We start from the raw sequence: 21,498 nt of genomic DNA, 5'->3' as shown, positions 1-21,498 counted from the left end.
TTTTTTTCTTTGCTGCTGTAGTCCTACATCCCACTGCAAATCATCTTTCATTTTTCATTCTGTTGACCTGGATATTATTTTATTTCTTTTAGAAACAGGAAAAAAATGAACATCTGTGTCTCCTTCCAATCTGCTGCACATCTGCGCGTTTTGATGCGGGTCTTCAAAGTTCAGTCAGTAACCCACGGACGCCATTCATCTTCTTGTTAAAATGTCTACTGCTGTATCCAATGCTCATGCCCTTGAGGGTTATTTTTTTCTCTCTCTCTCTTTTTTTATTTAATTTCCATTATTGTTATAAAGAACATTGTGACTTTAATATTAGCATTTTGCTTTCAACAGCATTAGCAATCTCTTGGTTTGCTGTTTGGTAAAGCATCTGTTAATGAGGTCATCTACTTTAAAATCCCAGCTACTGGAAAATAACAGGGAGGAGGTCAAATCTATCATTTTGTGTATATTCTCTGCTCTCTTTTCAGTTTTCTAAAGAAAAGATATCTTTGTTATCCACAATAAGTCATTATGACCCGTTACTGGCCTTATGTATTTTCTACCACCTCAAGATACAGTAAGTTCTTATTGAAGTATTGAAATATGACAGTTCAGTTAAAATCTTTGCGCATCTGAGGATGAGGAATTGGTTTCATTTTCTGCTGTGTTTTTGTTTCCGGAGATTCGAGTTCAGTTTTAACGAGGAGTCGCCTCTATGGTGGATGGGGTTCCCGGGGTGGTGGACCGAGGAGTAGCTGCTGGTGGAGTGTCAATGGGGCTTCCGGCCCCGCTGCTGGGTGTCACCGAGGAGCTCACTGCTGGTGTCTCTCCTTGCTGCTGGGCTTGGAGGGTCTGTCCACAGATGTGATGGTGCTTCTCCCAGTCCTTATGCTGGCAAAATGAGCCGCAGTATCTTGCTGTGTTGCAACCACTGCAGGTTTCACTAGCTTTCCGGCCACAGTTCCAGCAACTCTAGAAGCAAAAGAGGGGGGAGAGAGATGGGAGAAATTAGCTAGTGTCCTAAATTTTACACTAAAAACAGCTGGCAGGGAACTGCTAGTCAGCCCTCTGACCAAGAACAGCTAAGGCATCAGTAGGTGCTACACCTTGGGTGTCTGAACCTGTTCTACGGCAGCTCCGGTCACCTGGAGGACTCTGGCCTTCAGATACTGGGCAAGAATAGAAGCAGCTATTTGTCAGTACTAATGATGCAAAGTCCAAGTATGCCCTCACATCCAGCCATCATCAGCAGCATACTGACTAATAGAAAATTTCAGTAAAACTTCAGCTAGCTCCTCTCACAGATTTATTATAACAAGTAATGAAACATGCACATAAAAAACTCCTGTTCTTCCAAAAGTGAAGAGGGACTAATGCAAGATAAGAAAGGAGAAAAAAAGACTTAACACACAGGTAAAACTTACTACCCTAGGAAAACTTCATTTTCAATTGTCTGAGTAATGCCATTTGACTCAGTGGCACTTCTGGCAGTGAACAGTTAAGCTAGAGCCTAAATCTTTGGCAGGATAGGGAAGCCACTGAAGAATATGTGTGCTTATTCACTTTAACACACTCTATAGCTCTGCCAGCTGGATGCTGGAACACAGCCAATCCTTAAGTGATATTCCTCAGCTACTTTAAAAACTAATTCCCAATTTCAGAATCAAACAAAGACCTAAATCCAAAACAGTATTTTAAGGAAATTAGACATTTAATTGGAATCAAGTGGCTTCTTTAGAAAATATCCCTATGTTAGTTCCATTTTCCCCCTTTTTGCTATTTTTTGTTGCTTTGGATGGTTGGTTGGTTGTTTTTTTGCATAGGCATGTACTGGCAGATGGGGGAAGAGTAACTGCCCAGTGCTCAATTGTTCTTTGAGATTGAAATCAAAGGTACATGGCATTCTCAATTCATACTGATTAAACACACAGACTAAACCAGGTAATTACAGATACATGTGTTGGGGACTTTTTTTTAAATTCATAAAATTGTTCCCATCTTTAAAAACACTTTAAAAAAAGGTGGAATTACCAACACACAGAAACAGATGTTTCTGGTAGTTGAACGTCAGGAATTCAGACTCCTTGTCTGGCATCACCTGGTTTTGATTCAGTGTTCATTGTTTTGGGTTCTTTTTGCTCATACTCTGTCCAGTGCTGGAGAGGTAAATCCACCTTTAGGAACGGATAGCTGTACTATTCTTGAACACCTTTTATCTCCACAATGAAAAATAACTATAAGTCACTGTACACAAACACATACACACAGACATATTTACACATACACCAAAATGACCTGATATTTTTGTATTAGCATTTCAAAGAGATACAATGACTCATCCTGCTACCAGAAAGATAACAAAGTGTGATGTCCCTGGATTCTCCTTCTTTTGCTATTCTAGTATTTCTTTACAGTTGCATCACACTAATGAAAGTTTCACTTTAACAGCTTGATGCTTGTACTGTGATCAGGAAATACAGTGTAATTCTATTCCTGCACAGAGTTTCTACCTACTGCCATGCTTGCTGATCTCCTAGCTATTCATTTCCAACTGAATTGCCAGCCCTCGGTTTGGCACTTATTTCCTTTTATCCCCTCCCCTGAAAACAAATTCACACGCACAAAACCTCCCCATGCAGACTTTTCTGAAAAGACACTTTTCCCCACATGGAATAATGCTGAAATCAGCCAGTAACTGCCCAGGTGCAGGAATTACTCCCTTATGCAGATCTGTTAGCAACATTGAAGTGCATGGTTTAATTGTGTGGGAATTATTATGAGGATGTCAAACTTGACCTGTTCAAGCATCTGTTTAGTTAATACAGGTCAGCTTCTGAGGAACCTTCATTTTGCCTCCCTTTTTGAGGAAAGCCTATCTGCACACACACAACTGTCTCCAGATGTGACCAGAGTCACCATACAGTATTTCAGTATCTTACCCCAAGACCTGATGTCAGAAAATAGTAATTTAATTTTAACAGTGTGGGTTCAACATTCTTATTAAAATAGACATCAGCCTATCTAGAACATGAAAAGTGATACATAGGTGCAAGATTTTAATGAAGTGGTAAAGCACTAAGCTGGCTCCTTACATGATTCCTTAATGTGTCCTACATTGTTTGGTATGTGATTTTGTCCATTGGACACATTATTTCTAATTTAACAGGTCATTACAGCTTTAGTGTAATTGTGGGAATAAAAGCCCAATAAAATACAAGAATTTCAAAATAAATGTTACAGCTCACACTTATTCAACAACTTATTGCATTTAGAAATTACTATAGTGCAAATTAGCATGAAGAAGCACACGTCATGGGGAGCTTGCACTGTGATAGTAGCTGGATTTGATGTGTGGAACCCTCTGTCCTACAGCCCTCACCATTGTGGTCATTCATTGCTCCTTCCTGTGTGCGAGTAGTGAAAAACAGCAGTAAAGATCAGGCTTGGGCACTGTAACCTTTGGAAACAGGTGCTTTCCTGTTCACTCTGCTGGTTGATAGCCTCAAATTCTACCAAAGAAAATCCAGGCTCAAGATGCCAGCTACTAGCCTGGGCTGTGCTTCACATGCCTCTGCTGCTCACGTATTTCTAATGGATCCAGCTATAACAGACAGAGCTTGAGCTCGCTATGGGACTGAACATACTCAAGGTATTTTCCCTCCTGGGATGCTGTAGCAGGTACCAGCAAAATGGAGCATCCTTGCTGAACTGTGTAGACAGCATCTTGGACAACAGGTGACCACAACGTCACAAGGTGGCAATCTTCATACAAGGGCATATGATCACAACTATGGACGGCTTTACACATTACTTAAGACTCTCTATCTCCTAGTACTGGCAAGATCTAGCCTAGAGCACTGTCCAGGATGGGTTGGGATGATGCACTTCAAATACCGCAAATCAAGTAAGACTAGTAAGACTTGGAAAGAACCTGGAGAATGGAAGCCAGAATAATCAGAAGTCAGACAAACACAGGTTATGAGAAGAGACTGAATGAACTCAGACTGTTAAACCTAAGGTGAGATGGTAGCCTGAGAGGGGACAGTAGCACGCAAACATCACTGCAGTGAATGGCTACATCTGTGTGTACACAGATAAGCAGAAGTAATGGGATCAAACATCTGTTAAGGACAGGCAAAAATTGCCTAGAGGTGCTGAAGAATCTCCATCATTAAAGTACAGATAAAGCAGTGGAATGATTCAGCTGGAGTTGATCATGGATTGAGAAAGAGAGTAGCTGATCTCTCAAAGCCTCTGCTGGTCTATATCTCCATCTTTAGGTAGTCACCTACTACACTGCACTTCCAGCTTGTGCTCTACAGAGTTCCAGATGTAGCTAAAACTACAAGGAGGTCTGGATTGCAGCTCAACTCTACGCTGATTTGCCTGTGAACCAGTGGGGTTATACAAAAGGCCAGATTCTCAGACTACACAATTCAATTTAACTTCTCTACCTTGAAAATGGATTAATTCAATGAAATTGGGCTAAATTACACCAGATGGGAATCTCACTCTGAATTTATGCCACCGATCATATTTCATCCTCCTCTTTCAACTGACAAGGAACATCAGTCTTAGGTCAGAGCCTTATCTTAGGTCAAACTCTTAATTTTTATGCATTTAAGCTTCCATCTTCAAACAACAGAACTCAAAAACTTCTGTTTGCCATCATGAAAATTTTTAAAAACAAATGGTTTCCATTTCTGTGGTCTCCAGTACCAGAACACACTCTTGTCAATAATTTTGCCCATCCTGTTGCTTTTATCTCTGAAATAGTCAACCACAATTGAGTATTTGCTTTCCTCTGACATCTCCAACTGAGACTTAGGATAGAGGTTGCTTAAGTAAGACAAAAAAAACCCCCTTGCTCTGTCATCTTTGAGAAATTCTGGATTTCCTCAGTTTACCATGAAAGGAAGCATGGCTGGGTAGGAAGAACACAGATTTTTCCCGTTTCTGCAATGCCCATGGCATTCAAAACTCTACCACTGCTAACCACAAGAAAAGGAACATCTAGAAATCACTGAAACCACAGTGGCGTAAACAAGGACTGTATGAGCTGCTGAATAGCAGTAAAAAACCCAGCAAAGTTGTTTATGAGAATTTTATCCAAGACTCATTAGAAAGGGAAACATATTGGTACTTCAGAAATTCCCACGCTGCGTCAAAATGACATTTGAACCTTTAGATGTTTCTAGTAAAGTTACACCTATCACTGAACACTCCAGGCTTGCCCAAGCCACTGTTTATTGTGTAAAATACATCAGTGTTCATTTAAGTCAGCGAAGAGTAGCTAAATCCTGAAAACAGAAGTACAGAGCAGCATATGGAGAAGATGTGCAAGCTGGCTAACCAGGCTTAGCTTAGCAGTCTGGGGCAGTGACAATGTTCACATCACATCTGGACTGATCCTGCGCAGAGCACATCGCTCTGGCGCCTCTGTACCACCCACCACTGCAGGGGATGATGTGCTACTTTCCAAGAGATGCTCAGCCAAAAAAATTAAACATTAGCTGACACAAGTATTAAATTTAATACCAGCCTAAAACTAGGCTTGCCTGAATCACACCATCTGATGCTCAGAGTCAGCTTTGCTGGCATAGTCCTGGTCTCAATGGATTGGTCATCAGAGATTGAAACCAGCTGTCTTCAAAACGTCAGGTGTGATATTCACATACAACATGAACTGCTGCAATATAAACAAGCCCTAACATTACACATCTCCTAAAAGCAGTGTTGGACCATTACATATCCATTTTATCTGAGCAGATGTCAGCATCTGCTTTAAGTAGAGAGAACTGAAACATTTGTGTTCCTTCCCTGTCCCCAGCCTCCATTCTACTCAAAAGTAAGGAAGAACACTGAGTGTCAGATTTTTCAGTGGCATTTTATACCACAGCAGAAAGACAGATGTTTTGAGGATCCCACCCCCTCTTACAATCTGGGCAGCCAGTCTCTTTGCTAAGCTGTTCACCCTTACTATTAAAACTGATTTGCACAACAGTACATTGTGGCCAAAGCAAGCACTGCAGTCATTTAAGAGTAGGCTGCTCACATATGTTTCTGTACTTAGCCAAGTCAACTACTGATGAATGGGTCATCTTTTGTAAAGTATCTGTAAGGAATCAGTAAAGAAATAATTGTGGTTCAGGAGCAGTCATGCTGACAGGTAGGACTTCTCCTGGTCATTTTGCCTTCCAACAGCAGAGTGCTCTGTTAGCTGGTCCTTAACTAATTTCAATAACAGAAAATCACAAACACATCCTGGTCATTTGCAAGGCCTTATGTGAAGAAACTATGGAAATCTTTAGAAAGTAAATGCACAGACACTGAATCAGGGGCACTGCCAATCAAATTGCGCTGAACAATTCAAACATAAGTAAAGAGTAATAGTTCAACAAGAGATCAGGCCAGGGTTAGAAATTCTATAGTTAGAAAATTATACTATGTAATGTGGTGATTCTCAAAATATTGTAGACCACTTCTTAAAAGTCAAGATACTTCCAAATATCACACCTCTCCTATTAGTCTTCTTACTGTCCTACGCTCCCATAATTTTGGTCTGGTCAGCTTAACATGCCCAACTTCACTTTTTTCTTGTAGACAGTCTTGCACTCAGGGATGCTACTTTTTCTGGGTTAAAAACAAAGCAAAACAGAACACCAAAAAACCCCAAACAAACCCAGAAAAAACGCACAAAACCAACAACATCAACAAAGAATATCAGAGGCCCAATCTACTTAAAAGGTCTTGGATGAGGAGACCACATGTTATCTTAGAATTATAAAAATTACGAAAATCCTGAGTGCTAGTTAATCCTTGGTACTAGTTATCAGTTTGAGCTCTGGAGCAGACTGCAATAAAAATTATGCCACAAAGTTCTCACACCAGAACAGCTTCAAGAAGTCTCAGCTAGGTCCAGGCTGCATTTCACTGAATAACAAATGAAGAGCTGTAAGGGAGAAACCTTGCCAATAGACAGGGAGTGGCCATATCAGATAAAAATTATATCTGATACATTAGAAACCCAGTGCCAAATTCACATCTCCATTCACGGTTTTAACAGCCAAAGGAACAAATGACACCCATGGGAGAAATATTCTCTGTCAGGAACTGCACAGAGGTTATACAGCAGCCTACACTGCGCTGTCTTGCAGGCCTTGGTGTAATGTCCCACCAAGGATAAGAAATGAGGAGGGATGCTCGGCCTTCCCCCTCTAGACCTGTAAGACTGCAGAAGCTGCATTTCAACAGTCTCATATTTGAAACTGGAAATATTTTAGCCTTAGAAATTTTACTCCAGTGTCTTATGCTGGAAGTGTTCTGCTGAAAGCTGTAAACAGAGAAAGGTTTATGGAGACTTATAACCTAAACAAATGAGGAGGGACATCCACAGAGAATGAACACCAAAGCAAATGTGGAGTTTTACTCCTCAAACTCAAAAAATACAAGGTCTCATCACCAAAGAAACACCTTTCGAATACTGGTAAAATAATACCCTGTCCTCAAAGATGAAGGAAAAGGTCAGTCCATTCTTACAGGAGTCACCCGTGGGAAAAAAAAGACAGGTAATTGTGAGAAGCATCACCCTAACTCTCTGGAGTTTGTCATAATTAGAAACTAAAGAGGAACTACTTATATATATCTAACTCTCAAACAAGTATTGCTGTCATCTCCCTTCACAGTTAATTAAGCACCTGTAAACACAAACTGAGCAAACCTGAGTTCTCTCTGATGGCTTACTAAAACTTGCACTTTCCATCTCAAAACAACCACCCTGTGTGGACACTCATGTACCACACAGGGGTGAAATCTGCAGGACCAGGACACCAGACTTTATTTCTAGGTCCAGGAGGCTTGTGACCTCCCTGAGGACACACAGCCCTGAGAACATCTATAACCCTATGAGACACATTTCATTAGAGCGCAATTAAAAGGACTGTTTGCCTGAAATCTCATTCCCAAGAAGTGAAAAACCTCGTAATCAATTCTGCTGGAGAAGAAGTAAAGATGTCTGTTGTTATATGGCTTTTTCCAGAGCTTTGACTGCTCAGGATTTAATTACAGCACACAAACTCTCTATGCATTCCTTTGAATACACATTTGCTTGTGGAAAAATGGGCTGTGTGTATTGGCACATAAGTACTTCCTCTGTCCTGCTTACACTGTATCAGTTCACTAAACAGATTTAATTTGCTGTTTCCTCTAAAGGCATTTATCTTTGGAATTTTGGTTTTAACAATAGGCGTCTCTTGTATATATACACACACAGAATGACAGCTCTTTAATGATGCTATGTCAGAAAAATGCCCTTTCTATGAACAGTGCAGCAAAAATGTCCTTGAGTATCTTAGATACAAAAGGCCTATAAATTGAATTTATGTCTCATTTAATCTACAGTGGAACAGTTAGTACTTAAAGGGTACATACACTTCCCCTGGTCCCTTTCTTCCTGAGAAACTTTCAGATGCTGAAAATCAATTCCTTTTGTCTCCTTGTTATTCATCTGCTACACATTAAGGAGAAACTCTGGGCATTCAGTGATCCCACAATGGTCTTTCATCTCCAGAGAAGTCTGGTATGAATTAAAATCTTATGCTCCCTCAAATTACAGATGCATACTGCAGCATGCCACTGACTTATCTGCTTGTGATTTCTGCCAGTGTTCTCATCGTGCTGCAGCCAGCTCATCTGCATCTTTCAACTGAAGTGACTCTTCTATAACACTGCCCATCCAGTCCACAGAAAGTGTTTATACATGAGTGTACACAAATATATGTCCCACATAACAGGTTCTGCTATCTACTCTTTTTCCCAACTCCCTGCTGTTTAAAATTTACATTAAAAAGTGGGTTTACTACAGTCAAGATGTTCATATAAGAACAATAAATACTTCATGAAGGTAACGCTCTTTCACTTCAGTGGTCTTGAGAAGTGGAGATTGTATACAAAAACTTTAACTGACGTAATTTCTTTGTCGTGTCTGTTTTTAAGAGCAGTTTTAACTTAGGACTCTGTTTTTCTATAAGAGGCATAAAATTTAATTGCTATCTAGACTGATGCTGCACTGGTCAAACACACGCTGCTCTTTCACTCCCAGCTTCCAGCCAGTCATAGTGTCAGATGTCCTGTACCACAACAATTCAAGGTTTTACACTCTCAGGTTGGAAAGTACATCAAGGCTTAACATACTTATTCTTGTTTTACTCTTTGTTCTTTCAGTCTATTTTTCCTCCTTCCATATGCTGCCCACTCCTTGACTCTGAAATACTCCCTGCAGCCAAAGCAACACATTCAAAATAAGGAAACACTTCCAAATTTACATTCACGTTCTGTCCTACAGGAACCATCATCTTTTGCTAATCTCTTCAACATCCAACACTTTCCCCAGACAAGCTTTTAGCCACCTTGTTCTACAATCTCTTACATTTATAATTTCTTTGTCTAAATTAGATTCGTCAAATGTTTTCCACTGAGCAATCTTATTTATCCAGTGTGGCAGTTTAAAGAGCTTTAAAATGAAGCTACTGAAAAGTCAAGTTAGAACAGCAATGTGCACTTTATATGTAACCCTGAACAGCAGTTAAAAGGTGAGAACACAGCTCAAGTTCACTAGCTATTTTGGGCTCAGATTACTACACAGCCAAGAAAATTTGGAACTCGGTGTATGCCTGGAATACATGTCCAAAGCAACTGTGCAAAGAGTTAATGGTGGGCACTGATCTCCTGTGTCACACAAACAGCCTATGCCAGAATAAAGCCAGCTCAGATGCACGTACACTTTGCAGCCACAGGTGATGCTTGCCCAGCAAGGTCCTTACCTCACTTGAATCCTCCTGCTGATTGATAACAGCTAGTGCGTCCTCTGCAGCCTGGCGCTTGGCTTCGGCAACAGTGCGCTCCATCTTGGCTCTCTCTGAAGTGATCATGTCGTGAGCTTTCCGCTCCGCCTCTGACACTGCCTTCTGCAACTCAGCCATCGCCTGGCGCTTGACCTCATTGACAGCTTCCTCTGCAAAGGAGGGAAGAAATCCTCATCAGCACAGGACGTTTGGCACAGGGCTATGTGGGACTGATGCAGGAAATGCATCACTATTACTGTGTTGAGATTATTCTCAATTATGACAGTCTTCCTTATGAGTAGAGAGATACAGAGGAATCTAGTTCCTCAAGAATCTTCAAGACCACTGAGGTGCTTCTCTACTTCCCCATCACCAAAGTCTCTAACTTGTGATGATTCTTGCTATTTTGATTCACAGTCAGTACTTCTCTAGGTACAGTCATTTCAGATCTCTGGCAATGCAATATAATTGCAATCTATTTGAACACTGGAAAACTGGTTTTGCAGCACAGATAAACAGGTTTGACAATAATTATTATTTTAACATGATATTACAGACTTTTAAAAAAAATTATCCTTAAGCTCTGGAAATTAAGACAGGATTTACAGTCTTTAACAATTCTTTCCCCCATATGTTAATAAACAAATACATGAAGTTAAAAAACCCCAAGAGTTTACATAAAAATTTTAAATCACTGGTCTAATATCTTTTCCCGGGCATACAGTTTTATGAGACAAAATTTGTTTATGAACATTCATTTGACCCCTTGATCTCTCCTTCAAATCCATATTTATACTTGAAGACCCAACTTCCTGGCTCCGCTGAGCTCTGGAGCACACCCTGGCCAGCAAGGCTTCGGCACACAGTTAACACTGAGCAGGGGCACACCGCTTCATTAAACTGAAACCTTGATGTTTCTTGTAAAACAACTACAGTTTGAACCCTTTCTTTGGTATATACTAGTGTCATATCTTTTATTCCAGAAAATATGGATTGTCTCAAATCGGTTATTTGGGTTTTGATGCAAGAAGGGTGCAAAAATTTTACTAATGAACAGTCTTTTAATTGACAACTAAAACAAGTAATTTCTTTTTTTTTTTTAATTAGCTGCTCTAATTAACAAGGAAACCATCCTCCCCCTGAATTAGTTTATCTAATTTTCATCTTTATTCAAAGCAAAATGACAATGATTAATTGAAAATTTAATAAGCAGTAATTATTAACTTGGCAAACCTAGTACCAATTAACACTCTATTAAAACTAATTATGACATGTTTCATTCAAGTGTTTGCTCTTAATTGTTTCATGCACTTAGAAACCACCTTAATTAAATGTTCTGTTTAATTAAAAACATAGATTTCTATTAAAAATGTTTTACTGTAGATTAAAATCTAAGTATTAGATCGGTGTTACAGGTTTGAATTTTAGTCCATGTATTTAGCCCATGTATTTGTGTGCACGCACACGCACACAGACCTAACCCTTACATACAGATAGTCTGTCACTCTCTTGAGTTATGTCTGATAGCTCTGCACTAGCTGCTAAAAATTAAGAACTACATGAAGTATCCATTTTCAGTTATTAAGCAAATTACAATAAAGCCTTAACTTTAAGCCATGTACTGAACTGAAACTGAACTAATTAAAATGAAAGAAGAGTTCCGCTGAGGGTATGTGTGCGTGTTACATGTGTGCATGTCTGCAAGAGATGTTTCAACTGAAGTTATCAAGAGGGTGGGGAAGGATTTAGAGACAAAACTTATGCCTTTATTTTTATGAGGCTGAAAATATGCCCTTATATTACCCTACCATAAACGTTGTTTAGGGGAAAGCCTCAGGAGAGGAAAAAATCATACCCTTCAACCATATAGCCAAGGCTTAATTTACTTTGAATATTCAAGGTGAATTAAAATTCTATCTAAGTGGCAATACAGGACAATAATTTTTGCTTACGATCAAAGCTACAGCTAGTCTAATTGTATATGCAAATCAGGCAATTTATATTTAAATTATGCATTCCTATTCTAGTCCCAGAGGCACACACTGATCAGCAAAGGGAATTGGTAGGACATTTGCAAGGTGCTTGAATATTTATTACCAACTGCAACCATTCACTGATCACGAAAAAAGAAATATACACAGGCAAACATACAGATGCAATTTTATTACCATTTTCATAAAAATGAGGCAACTTAAATACAGGCATTTCGTGTCTATGAACTGCAGTTACTAACAAAGTGAATTTCTGTAAGAAAATCTGTATTCTTTCTGGTATTTGCTACAGACAGAAATTATCTTTGTATGGCATGATGCACTTTCATTACATCAGATAAATTCAGTTTTGTGTTTAGGTGTTTACAGTGGTTAGAAATGACAGTTTCTTATATTAGACAGAAGAAAAATATTCCAACATTTTCACAGGGACTTCTAATTTTAGTTTTTCATCCTAGCTAAGCTACTTTTCAGTCCAAATATAGAAATTGAAAATTAAATTCTATCTTCTGTATTGTAGAAGTTTTTTTGCAAAGCTTTTGAGAGCGTGAAGATGCTGAAAGTGCTTAAGAGGCCATATGCCTGATACTTTTTAATTGGCTTAAACTATGGATTAGATTTTAGTATTTCCATTAACTTTGATGACAGAATTCGTGTTGTGCTATACTAAGTGTGAAAACAAATAATTAAAATACATTGGAGGTTTTGGTGACAATGTACCGTCATTATTTCAATATACTGTGAACTCATGAACACTCAAATAAACTAGACAAAATTTCATATCACTGATTTTCTTCACAGCTTCTCAAACTAAATGTTTCCACTACCTACTGATATTTTATAGACATTGAATTCAGGCTACATAGTTTAAGATAACAATAAAGACTGTCATATCTGTGCAGGAAAAGTTATGGGTGATAGTGAAGGAGATTTTATTTGCCTTGACAATGCTGAGCAATGAAGATAAGAATGATAGTGGCACTCTTCCTTTCTCTGCACTTCCAGAGAAAGGAAGAGCGATTAGATTCCAAGATCAGAAAACATAAATCTGGAAGTTTTTAAAAACCAAGTATCTAAGATGCATGTACCTGCATCCTTTGCCTTCCCAACAACACTAAGCATTCTTGGCACAAACTCACTCATCATTTTAGGAATGCAGCTGAAATCTTTGAGTAGTGATAACTCATGAGAGAAGCTCCAGGAAGGAAACAGCTTGTGCGGAATAGGCATTACTCAGCGCCGTCTGAGGTCCTTGCCGCAGACTCAGGAGAGGTACTCGGCTCATCCTTCACCCGACATGATGATTCGCCAGCCAGCTCCTGGTCACCTCTCTCACATCATGGGCACACTTGGTCCACATGATGAGAAAAGAAAGGTGGTGGGCAGATACGCAGTCCTGCGCCACCACAACATTTTGCACCATCTCACTTTCAGGCTGACCCTGGCAAAGGCGGCCATCGACACTCGGTGACAAGAGTTATCTCAGCATCCTATCCCAAAATGCACCATCTCTTTCTCAGGACTAGTCTGTACTATGTGCAGGACCCTTACTGTCTTTGTACAACAAAGTATGATCATTTCACACCTCTTTTGTAGCTCCAGAGCTTACAAATGGACTGCCATGGACAATGGGCCTGGCTAAGTGGCAGGAGATGGCTGGAAGACAGTTTCTGCATGTCACAGAAGAAACTATGGCAGCAGCCCACTCTCCCTCCCAGAGAGGCCTAGGACCCTCTCTGTATTTAATAACGACAAATAGGTATTTCCAGAGAGCAAGCCATCCAACTCATGATCTGATCAATCCTCATTACCTGCCTGCCTCCCTCGTAACTAGTGAGGAGCACCAAGAACTTGTCTTGGACTCTTCATCTCCATATCCATACTTCAATGAGGCAAATCAAGGCATTGATGACTGCTTTCTACTGATGTATGAAACTGAATTGGGTTCGCATGACTTTAACTCACAAGGTACTGCAAAATATGTTCTTACTTCAACAATCACAAAAGCACGTGTCTAACTGGGTATATTTAAATAATTACACTGGAGTCTATCGATCTCCAAAAGTTTAAAGTGAATCCCTTTTCCACATGCTTTTGAGACTGCTTAACTGTTTTTATGCCACATTCTTTCCATGCAATGGATTCAGCATCCCAAACAGACTTTCATACTTGATTCAGCTGTCTGTACACTTGTCTTTATAGATATTTGACAGACCAAGAGATCTACACTGAGCCAGCAGAAATTACCTCTGAGAGATTTGTAGCCTTCTTAACTGGCAGTTGCAGCCCAGCCAGGAAACTATGGAGCATCTCAAATGGCATTAGAGACCTATTTTCACAGAGCTGATTTGCACCTTTACTGCCTTGAAGCGATCATGAAATTGTGGAGATCTCCAAATTCAGTGCACCCTCCTGAAAATGCAGGCCCACGATTTATGAAAGCAGTATGCTTTCTGATGTTTGACTACACTTGGAAGCAGATACAAGTATGCATCCTGCAAAGAGTCATACTTTTTTTTCTCCAATTCACAGGCATGCTCATGTTGATTTAAGCCCACATCAGCCTGAAAACAGGAAACGGGAAATAGGACAAAAGGAAAAGCTTTATTTCAAAGGAACTGATGACATAGATGTTCACAGGATGACATGTCACAGCTTCTGTGTACTACCATTTGTGGGTATATGTAATGTGAATGCACATCCAATTTTATAACTCAAGTCAAAAGCTTCAATGAACTTGTGCTAACTACGAAGAAACTTTTTTCTTTTTTTGCATTGCACCTATGAGACATAAATGACCTGATATGCCAAGTGACATAAAATCCTAGATTTTGCAAGAGGAATGAAGGTTCTGAAATTCAACTCAACAATGCTCCTCTTACTGAGATTTTTCTAGGACTGCATATTTCTTTTATATTTTTTATTTAAGATGTTAAATATGGAAAAACAAACTATAAAAATACTTTCAGGCACTGAGTTACAAAGGCTACATTTTCCTTGGATAAAAAGAAAAATATGTACATTGCTATTTTTCACAGAAAATGCAATAATTTTAAAAACATTGACATATTAAAAGATGTAGACTTTACATGATAAACCCGTATGACACACAAAACACAACCTTTTGCCTGATGCAACAGTATGCCAGCATAACATTTTTACATGTATGCTCTGCATCTTGTTAAAAATACAACGGAAAGCAGCAATCATTTACAGGAGATTTGATCAGAAAGCATCAAAACTGCTGCGTATTTGCCATTTAGTCATTAACTGCTGCTCAGACGGGTGCTGTAGACTTCATGGTTATACAGGTGTTCAAAAGGAGGGGGGTGTGTATGAGTGTACATATAGAAGCTCAACTACCTCGCTGGAGTTCAAGAGCTGCCTCCAGGCCCCTCTGAAAACAAGGAAGCTCTGATGTCAGCGTCAAAAGAGCAAAGGTTTAGCTCCAGCACCACAGTGGGATCCCTGCTAGGAAACTCCTGTGCTTAGGCGGAGTTTCAAAGTGTTGAAGAAAACTTTGCACAGCGACAACTTGGGCACAGGGTGCTTTCCAGGAATGGGCAGATGCTGTCAATGCTGCTGCAAACACCCAGAGCAGCTGCAGAGACGCTAACTTGCTTGCTTAATTGAAAACTTTGCAGGTTTATGAGCACAGGTTTCACTGGGGGCTGACGGGCACATAATCTTTTTAAAATTAAAAATAGTTACAATGTATACTTGAAGCTTTTTCTCTAACAGGTGTACTTAGTTTTTTTCACCTCCTTGGGGAACTCTTTCCTTAACTAGGTAAGAACCTTGAAGCTTAAATAAAAACACAAACCCCCACACTTTTTTTTAAATTGCTAACAGACTGAAACTTTAACATATCAAGTTTCAGCCAGAAACCATTAGAAGCCCTGAAAATAGGGCTTCTTATTGGAAGTACTGATATTCCCCTAACTATAGCAGCAGATGCTTGTATTATAAAATTATTTAATGTCCTGGTCAGTTCCAGTTTAAGATTATTAAACACAATTTCTTCCTGTTACTAGTAAGCCCTTCCCCCGCCTCCCCATTCCTCACATCAGTACATTAACAACTGCACACAGCTGCCAGAAGACTAAGCTGGTGTTTTTAAACAGCTCTTACCAGCTTTCTTCCAGATCTCCTCTGGCACATATCCAGACGCAGGCCTGTGAAGGAATTCCCGATGAGATTCTGCAGGAGGAGAGCATGCAGAGGGAAAAAGAAAGAGCATCATAAGCAACGCTTGCTTGTTGAGAACAAGGCTTAGAGAAATACCTTTTCCCTTTACTTATTGCTCAGACAAAAAAAATCATGTAAGGTTTTTCTTTCCTCAAAACAAAACGGATGCCATGGCCACAGCTCATGAATGTCACGCAGACCAGATCAATGTTTATAACTGGAATGTCTGATCTTAGCCAGGCTAAGACTAGTTCACTTTATTTTTATTTTACAGTGTTTTGAGTCAACTCTATATGACAGTTTCCACACTACTAAGGCAGGCTTTGCAAGATGAACTGAGGGAGTGACATGATTTATCCTTTGTCATTATACTCAAGAAAAGGAAGAAGAAAGAGGGCAACAGTGCGGGTTGGGCTCTTCTGCTCTGTGCAAACAGAATGGCTACTGACAAGTGCAGGTAAAAGCCAAGATGTCATTCCAGTGATCAAATAAGCTGTCCACAGAAAAAGAGAGGGGTGTTTCTCTATGTTCAGAGCTATGCTTTCCTATATCTGAGCCCATGTTGGCAACTGTAGCTCCAAGAGTTTGAAAAATAGAACCTTTAACTTTACGTTAAGCCCTAAATACATGTGCTGCCAAACAACCTTGCTAGAGTTGAAGCTCATAATTCACCCATACGTTTCAATCACATTTTGACAGCTCTTTCCCCTTCTCCTCTTTTTTTTTTTAAAGAGGGTTTAACCTCTGGGCCTGGGCCTAAGGGCTCTGAAATCACCAAGATCCCTTCCACACAGACTTCAAAGACATAAGATCACACAATACAGAAAGAAAGTTCACTTGGGCTTGAAATTTAGCATACATATCCTCAGCAGATGAAAAGCTGCTCTTTTAAAATATGATTTAAAAACTGATTAACTTTTTTCAAAGTAATCGAGGAGAAATTTTTTTTAAAAATCAACCCAAACACATAAAACTAAGTTCACTGCCATGATTACTATTGTCTGTGTGACTGAATTCAATTGTCTAAATAAAATAACTCAATTTGGTATATTAGAGATAGGTTTGAATATTTTCAGAGATGCTGCTAGAAATCAAACAACATATCTGAGCTTGAAATATAACAAAAGTACACATACTATTCTTTGAATACTAATTTTTACCAAATATATTCATTTTTGTACCTTAGTTATTATTCACTAACTTGGTCAAAAAGTAGTATTTTGAAGAAAAAGGTTGAATCATCAGGTTTTGAAAATAATTTTTTACACCACTGCATGTATGCATGCAGTACTGTTTACATGCAGTAGCCTACGTAAACTTAAATGCATTTAAAAGATGACACTTAATATTGCAGACAGATAACAAAGGTGGAAATGACGGGCTGTTTCAATTACACAGAGAGTAGGGAATCCCAAACCCTGCACACTGTGTCACAGATACAGTTTCTATCACAAGAATCTGCAGACATCAACGGAGCTGACTGAATCCTCCCATCTGACCGGCAGCTGAGTGGATTTCCCCAGCTTTTCTGTTTGTCACTAAAGTATGGAACAATATGGACAATAAAACTGATTTTTGTCAGCAGAATTTCACACTTCTAAAGCATAAAATGATGTGTGTGTGTGTGTGTGCACGGATTTTGCAAAACAGCTATTTATATTGGTTTAATCAACTTGATAGAAGACTTCAGACCTGATACCAAAAATGGGAAAATTCTCAGTATCACTTGGCTTATATGATTCTGGAAATGACAACTATTTTTGTGTACACTTCTCTCATCCCTTAAAGGCTTTCAGACTTATGGGCACAGTGCCAGTTCCGTTAGGGGGACAGAGGCAGCAGCAGAAAGCATTGCTTGAAAGCTCAGAAAAACTAAAGGCAAAAAATTAAACCACTCTTATTTCCTCTTCATGCAATACCTGCAGGAAAAGACCCAACCAGCCTCCAAAGGTGGCAAAACAAGAGCTTTATTGCATTCATGTCTTGTACTTTGTGTTGAGTTTTCCTGCCTGCTATTTAAGGTACCATCCACTGCAAGAGGATTATAACCTTGATTTAAGTCTGTGGTACTTAGTATTAAAAAAAAAAAAAAGGAGAGAGAGAGATGTGGAACTGATTTTTGGGTACACATGACTTTCTAAAAATGGAATTCAATGACATAAATGACCAGATTGCCAGCTAATTGTTAGAATTTCCAAAACATAAACATCAATCAAGCTCTTATTCCAACCACAAATTATTTACATGAGGAATGAGATCCTCTGCAAGAAGAATTAAATCAAGAGCTTGTGAGAGACTTTCCCATAGTTTGGAATGGTGCACAAAAAAAGACAAGAAGCACTTATGAAGATAATAAAAACCGTATTCTCCAAGCAAGAAAAATATTATTAACATGGCTATTGTTTAGGCAGTGATGATGAGTCCATGAAAACAATCATCTTCCTGAGGCTAAACTACAGGACATAACCAGAGGATACAAGTCTTATATTATTAGTATTTTTAAGGTAAGGTGTTCTTCAGCTTAAGAATCACAGAACTTGCTTATGAAAACTACAGCAAAAAAGATCTTAACTTGGACATCTAGAAAACTCAAACCAGGAGTAACATAATTGAGCAAAGTCCCTAAAATACTAAATGTAAAAGCAACTGCAAAAATCCATAATGAGGAAAAAATAATAACTGATTGACTGCAGCACCTAGAAGTCAAAATAAATGCTGCCTGGGAAGAAACAGAATAAAATCTGACAAAATTAGGAATAACCTGAAGTGACATGGCAGCTCATACAGGAAAGGATAACAGAAAAAGCTTTACATGTCAGACATAATAACAATGGGTTTTAATGGTAAAAATGCAACAATTTTATTATGAAGACCAACTGGATGTACTATACTGCATTTACTTGAAATTCGATGGCAAGGCACAGTTTGAAAGTGTGTATTGATAATTAGTCCAGTTCCTACTGAACCAGATGAAAAAGCCCAACAAGGGAAAGAAAAAGTACATATACATGAGAGTAATCAGTAATTGTCTGTGAAGTGCCCAAATGAAATAAAATAAGAGAGATTTTTGATATAAGAAATGGTTTTGACATTTTCTATTTTAATGTGAAATAAACTTGTGAAACAGCACGAAAGTTGTTGGACTGGAATAGAACAATACACATGAGGAAAACAAACAAAAATTGGCCTTGGTTTCAGCTCTCACATTCTATTAATCATTTTTGGTGGCTTTAAGATAAAGAGAACAGGTGCTGAAAGTACAGAGAGAACTGGAGGGATATGCAGAGTTGTAAGAGCAGCAATATATATGGGTCTGGGAAGTGAAACTAAGATGAAAAGCTACGACCAAATAAAGGATATGAACTCATAAGGCCCAAACCCAAGAATCACAGAATAGAAAGACTGAGAAGGAAAAGACGTGTTCAAAACCTTCAGAAGTCTAATCCATATTTGGAAAGAAGGACCAAAGATGTGTTGGCAACACAAAAGAATGGAGGGTTTTATCACTGGACAATGACATGCAAGCCTACAATACAAAGTATTAAGAAATGGAGATGAACAGCTGATCTTTTGAAAACCTTGGAATTTACTGTATTAAAGAAAACCTGGCAGGAACAACAATACCCATATATGCTGTACTGAACATTAGGGCTCAAAAATAAAAAAAGCTCCATATAATCAGCCCTGAATTATTTCACAAATGAAATATATATGCATTTCTATGGTTTTCATAGTTCATATGCAAGTTTTGCTTCATTTTACCCTATAATAAATGGAACAGCATTGGTAGGAAACAGAAAACAAACAAAAAAGTTCTCAGAGCAACAAATATCAAAAATTCACTACCTTGTTTGTAAGAGTCAAGCTCAGAAGCATGCCAACTCCAAATAATACATAAATACAGATCTGAAGTGTAATACTCTGAAGTGTAGTACTGAATGAGACTACCTTGCACCTGGTTGGGGGGTACATGTTTCCAGTATTTTTATGCACTTCTTTGCCCTCAAATACATTCTTGTGGCTATTACAACACTCCTTGAAATTGTGCTCAAAACACAGTTGCATCCTCATTTTAAAGAAATTAGAAAAGTAAAATCACACAGCTACTGTATTACTGAATCATCGTAAATGAAGGCCATAAGCAAACACTGAGCACACAAACACGCAGTGATCCTGCAGCTGGCACCCTACATAACAGCATGCAGTTGAGTACACCACAATCTAGCCCAAACCTCCCGTGCAGCGAGTGGATTAAGAGCAATACTTAGTATCATCAGTGACCAGTATTACAGAGGCTTTATATTCCAGAATTACAAGTTATAAATGTTACTGTGGCACTCACAGCGTTACGGGTAGTTCATGTTGAGAGTATCATGCATATCACAGCAATGCTGATTAACTGCAAATGGCAAAGGAACGGTTTTATAGTCGCAGCATGAATAGACATGTACTGGCAGGGGTGCTCTGGCTAACACTGAAAACATGGCAATGAACCACCTTAGATAAAATATAAACTAGGTCTGAAAGGGTTAACATTTAAAAATTTATTAAGAAATTGCTAACCTACATGTTTTTGACAAATTCATATACTTCTGAGAATCCTGGTTTCCTAGGGCAAATCCTGCAGGTACTGGCACTCTTCAGTTGGAGATTTCAAACTCTATTTTGTAAGATTTCCATTCAGATAAATTCAACAGACACTAAATACCAACACCGCTGCAGACTTTCTGATGTGTGTCTACACCACTTATCTAGAGCCACAGCTGCACTCAGTAAGGTTATAGATCTTGTTTATAACCTACAACATTGAAGAACCCTCATCTTTAATTTATCTCACTGTGTGTATTTCAGTATTCAATGTCTGATATGTGTAATTATTCACTATTAGGATGAAAGTTGCAGTCTTGCTGCAGTATGTAGTACTGAAATTCTTCAGCAGAAATGAAGGAGTCGGATGATGTATTATTCACTTCACAGACCATCACTGTTAATCAAGTGAATATATATAAAGTCTGAGTCATTTTTAGACTTTCATAAACATGTATTATTCAGACTGAAAAGAGCAGACTCACCTTACACACAATTGGAGAATAATGGCAGTTTGTAACCTGTTGTAGCTGACTAGTATGTGTATCGAATTACATTGCATTAAAATGAATGATCAAATACTTCATTTGATTTCTTAATTAAAATATCAACAGAAAAATATTGATCAGATATTGCAAACTGTCATGCTCAACATAATTTACAGGGATGTCAAATTAAAAGAAGAACAAAAGTCTTTGGCAGAAAAAAAGGTCTACTGATTCAAAACAACAACAAGAATTTTCTTCAATTACTTTTGGACTCAAACTATCAGTGCTAAATCTAAGCTCGGAGTTTTTCAGCAAGAGCTATCTATGAAGACTGGGGCATACTGTTTATAGTAAGATGTTATCACTTCAGTGATGATATTTTAATTGTAAAGAAAAAGAAACAAAGGCACA

General features: G+C 38.7%; 1 protein-coding gene across 7 annotated transcripts in view; it reads right to left on the bottom strand.

Annotated features, from left to right (window-relative positions):
* RUNX1T1 (RUNX1 partner transcriptional co-repressor 1) overlaps positions 1–21,498 on the bottom strand; it is a 112,470-nt gene that overhangs the window by 3,118 nt on the left and 87,854 nt on the right. For all 7 annotated transcript variants that reach the window (XM_064649010.1, XM_064649028.1, XM_064649042.1 and 4 more), the window contains 3 exons: positions 15,956–16,024; positions 9,813–10,003; positions 1–963 (listed from right to left, as the gene is read on the bottom strand). The exon at positions 1–963 is cut by the window's left edge and continues 3,118 nt beyond it. In XM_064649010.1, coding sequence (XP_064505080.1) covers positions 688–963; positions 9,813–10,003; positions 15,956–16,024 — 536 coding nt within the window. In that variant the 3' untranslated portion in view covers positions 1–687. The remainder of the gene's footprint in view (positions 964–9,812; positions 10,004–15,955; positions 16,025–21,498) is intronic.

This window comes from Pseudopipra pipra, chromosome 1 (assembly GCF_036250125.1).
Source record: "Pseudopipra pipra isolate bDixPip1 chromosome 1, bDixPip1.hap1, whole genome shotgun sequence".
Lineage (NCBI taxonomy): Eukaryota > Metazoa > Chordata > Aves > Passeriformes > Pipridae > Pseudopipra > Pseudopipra pipra.
The sequence above is the reverse complement of the archived record's forward strand: the minus strand, read 5'-3'. Positions and strand labels throughout refer to the sequence as shown.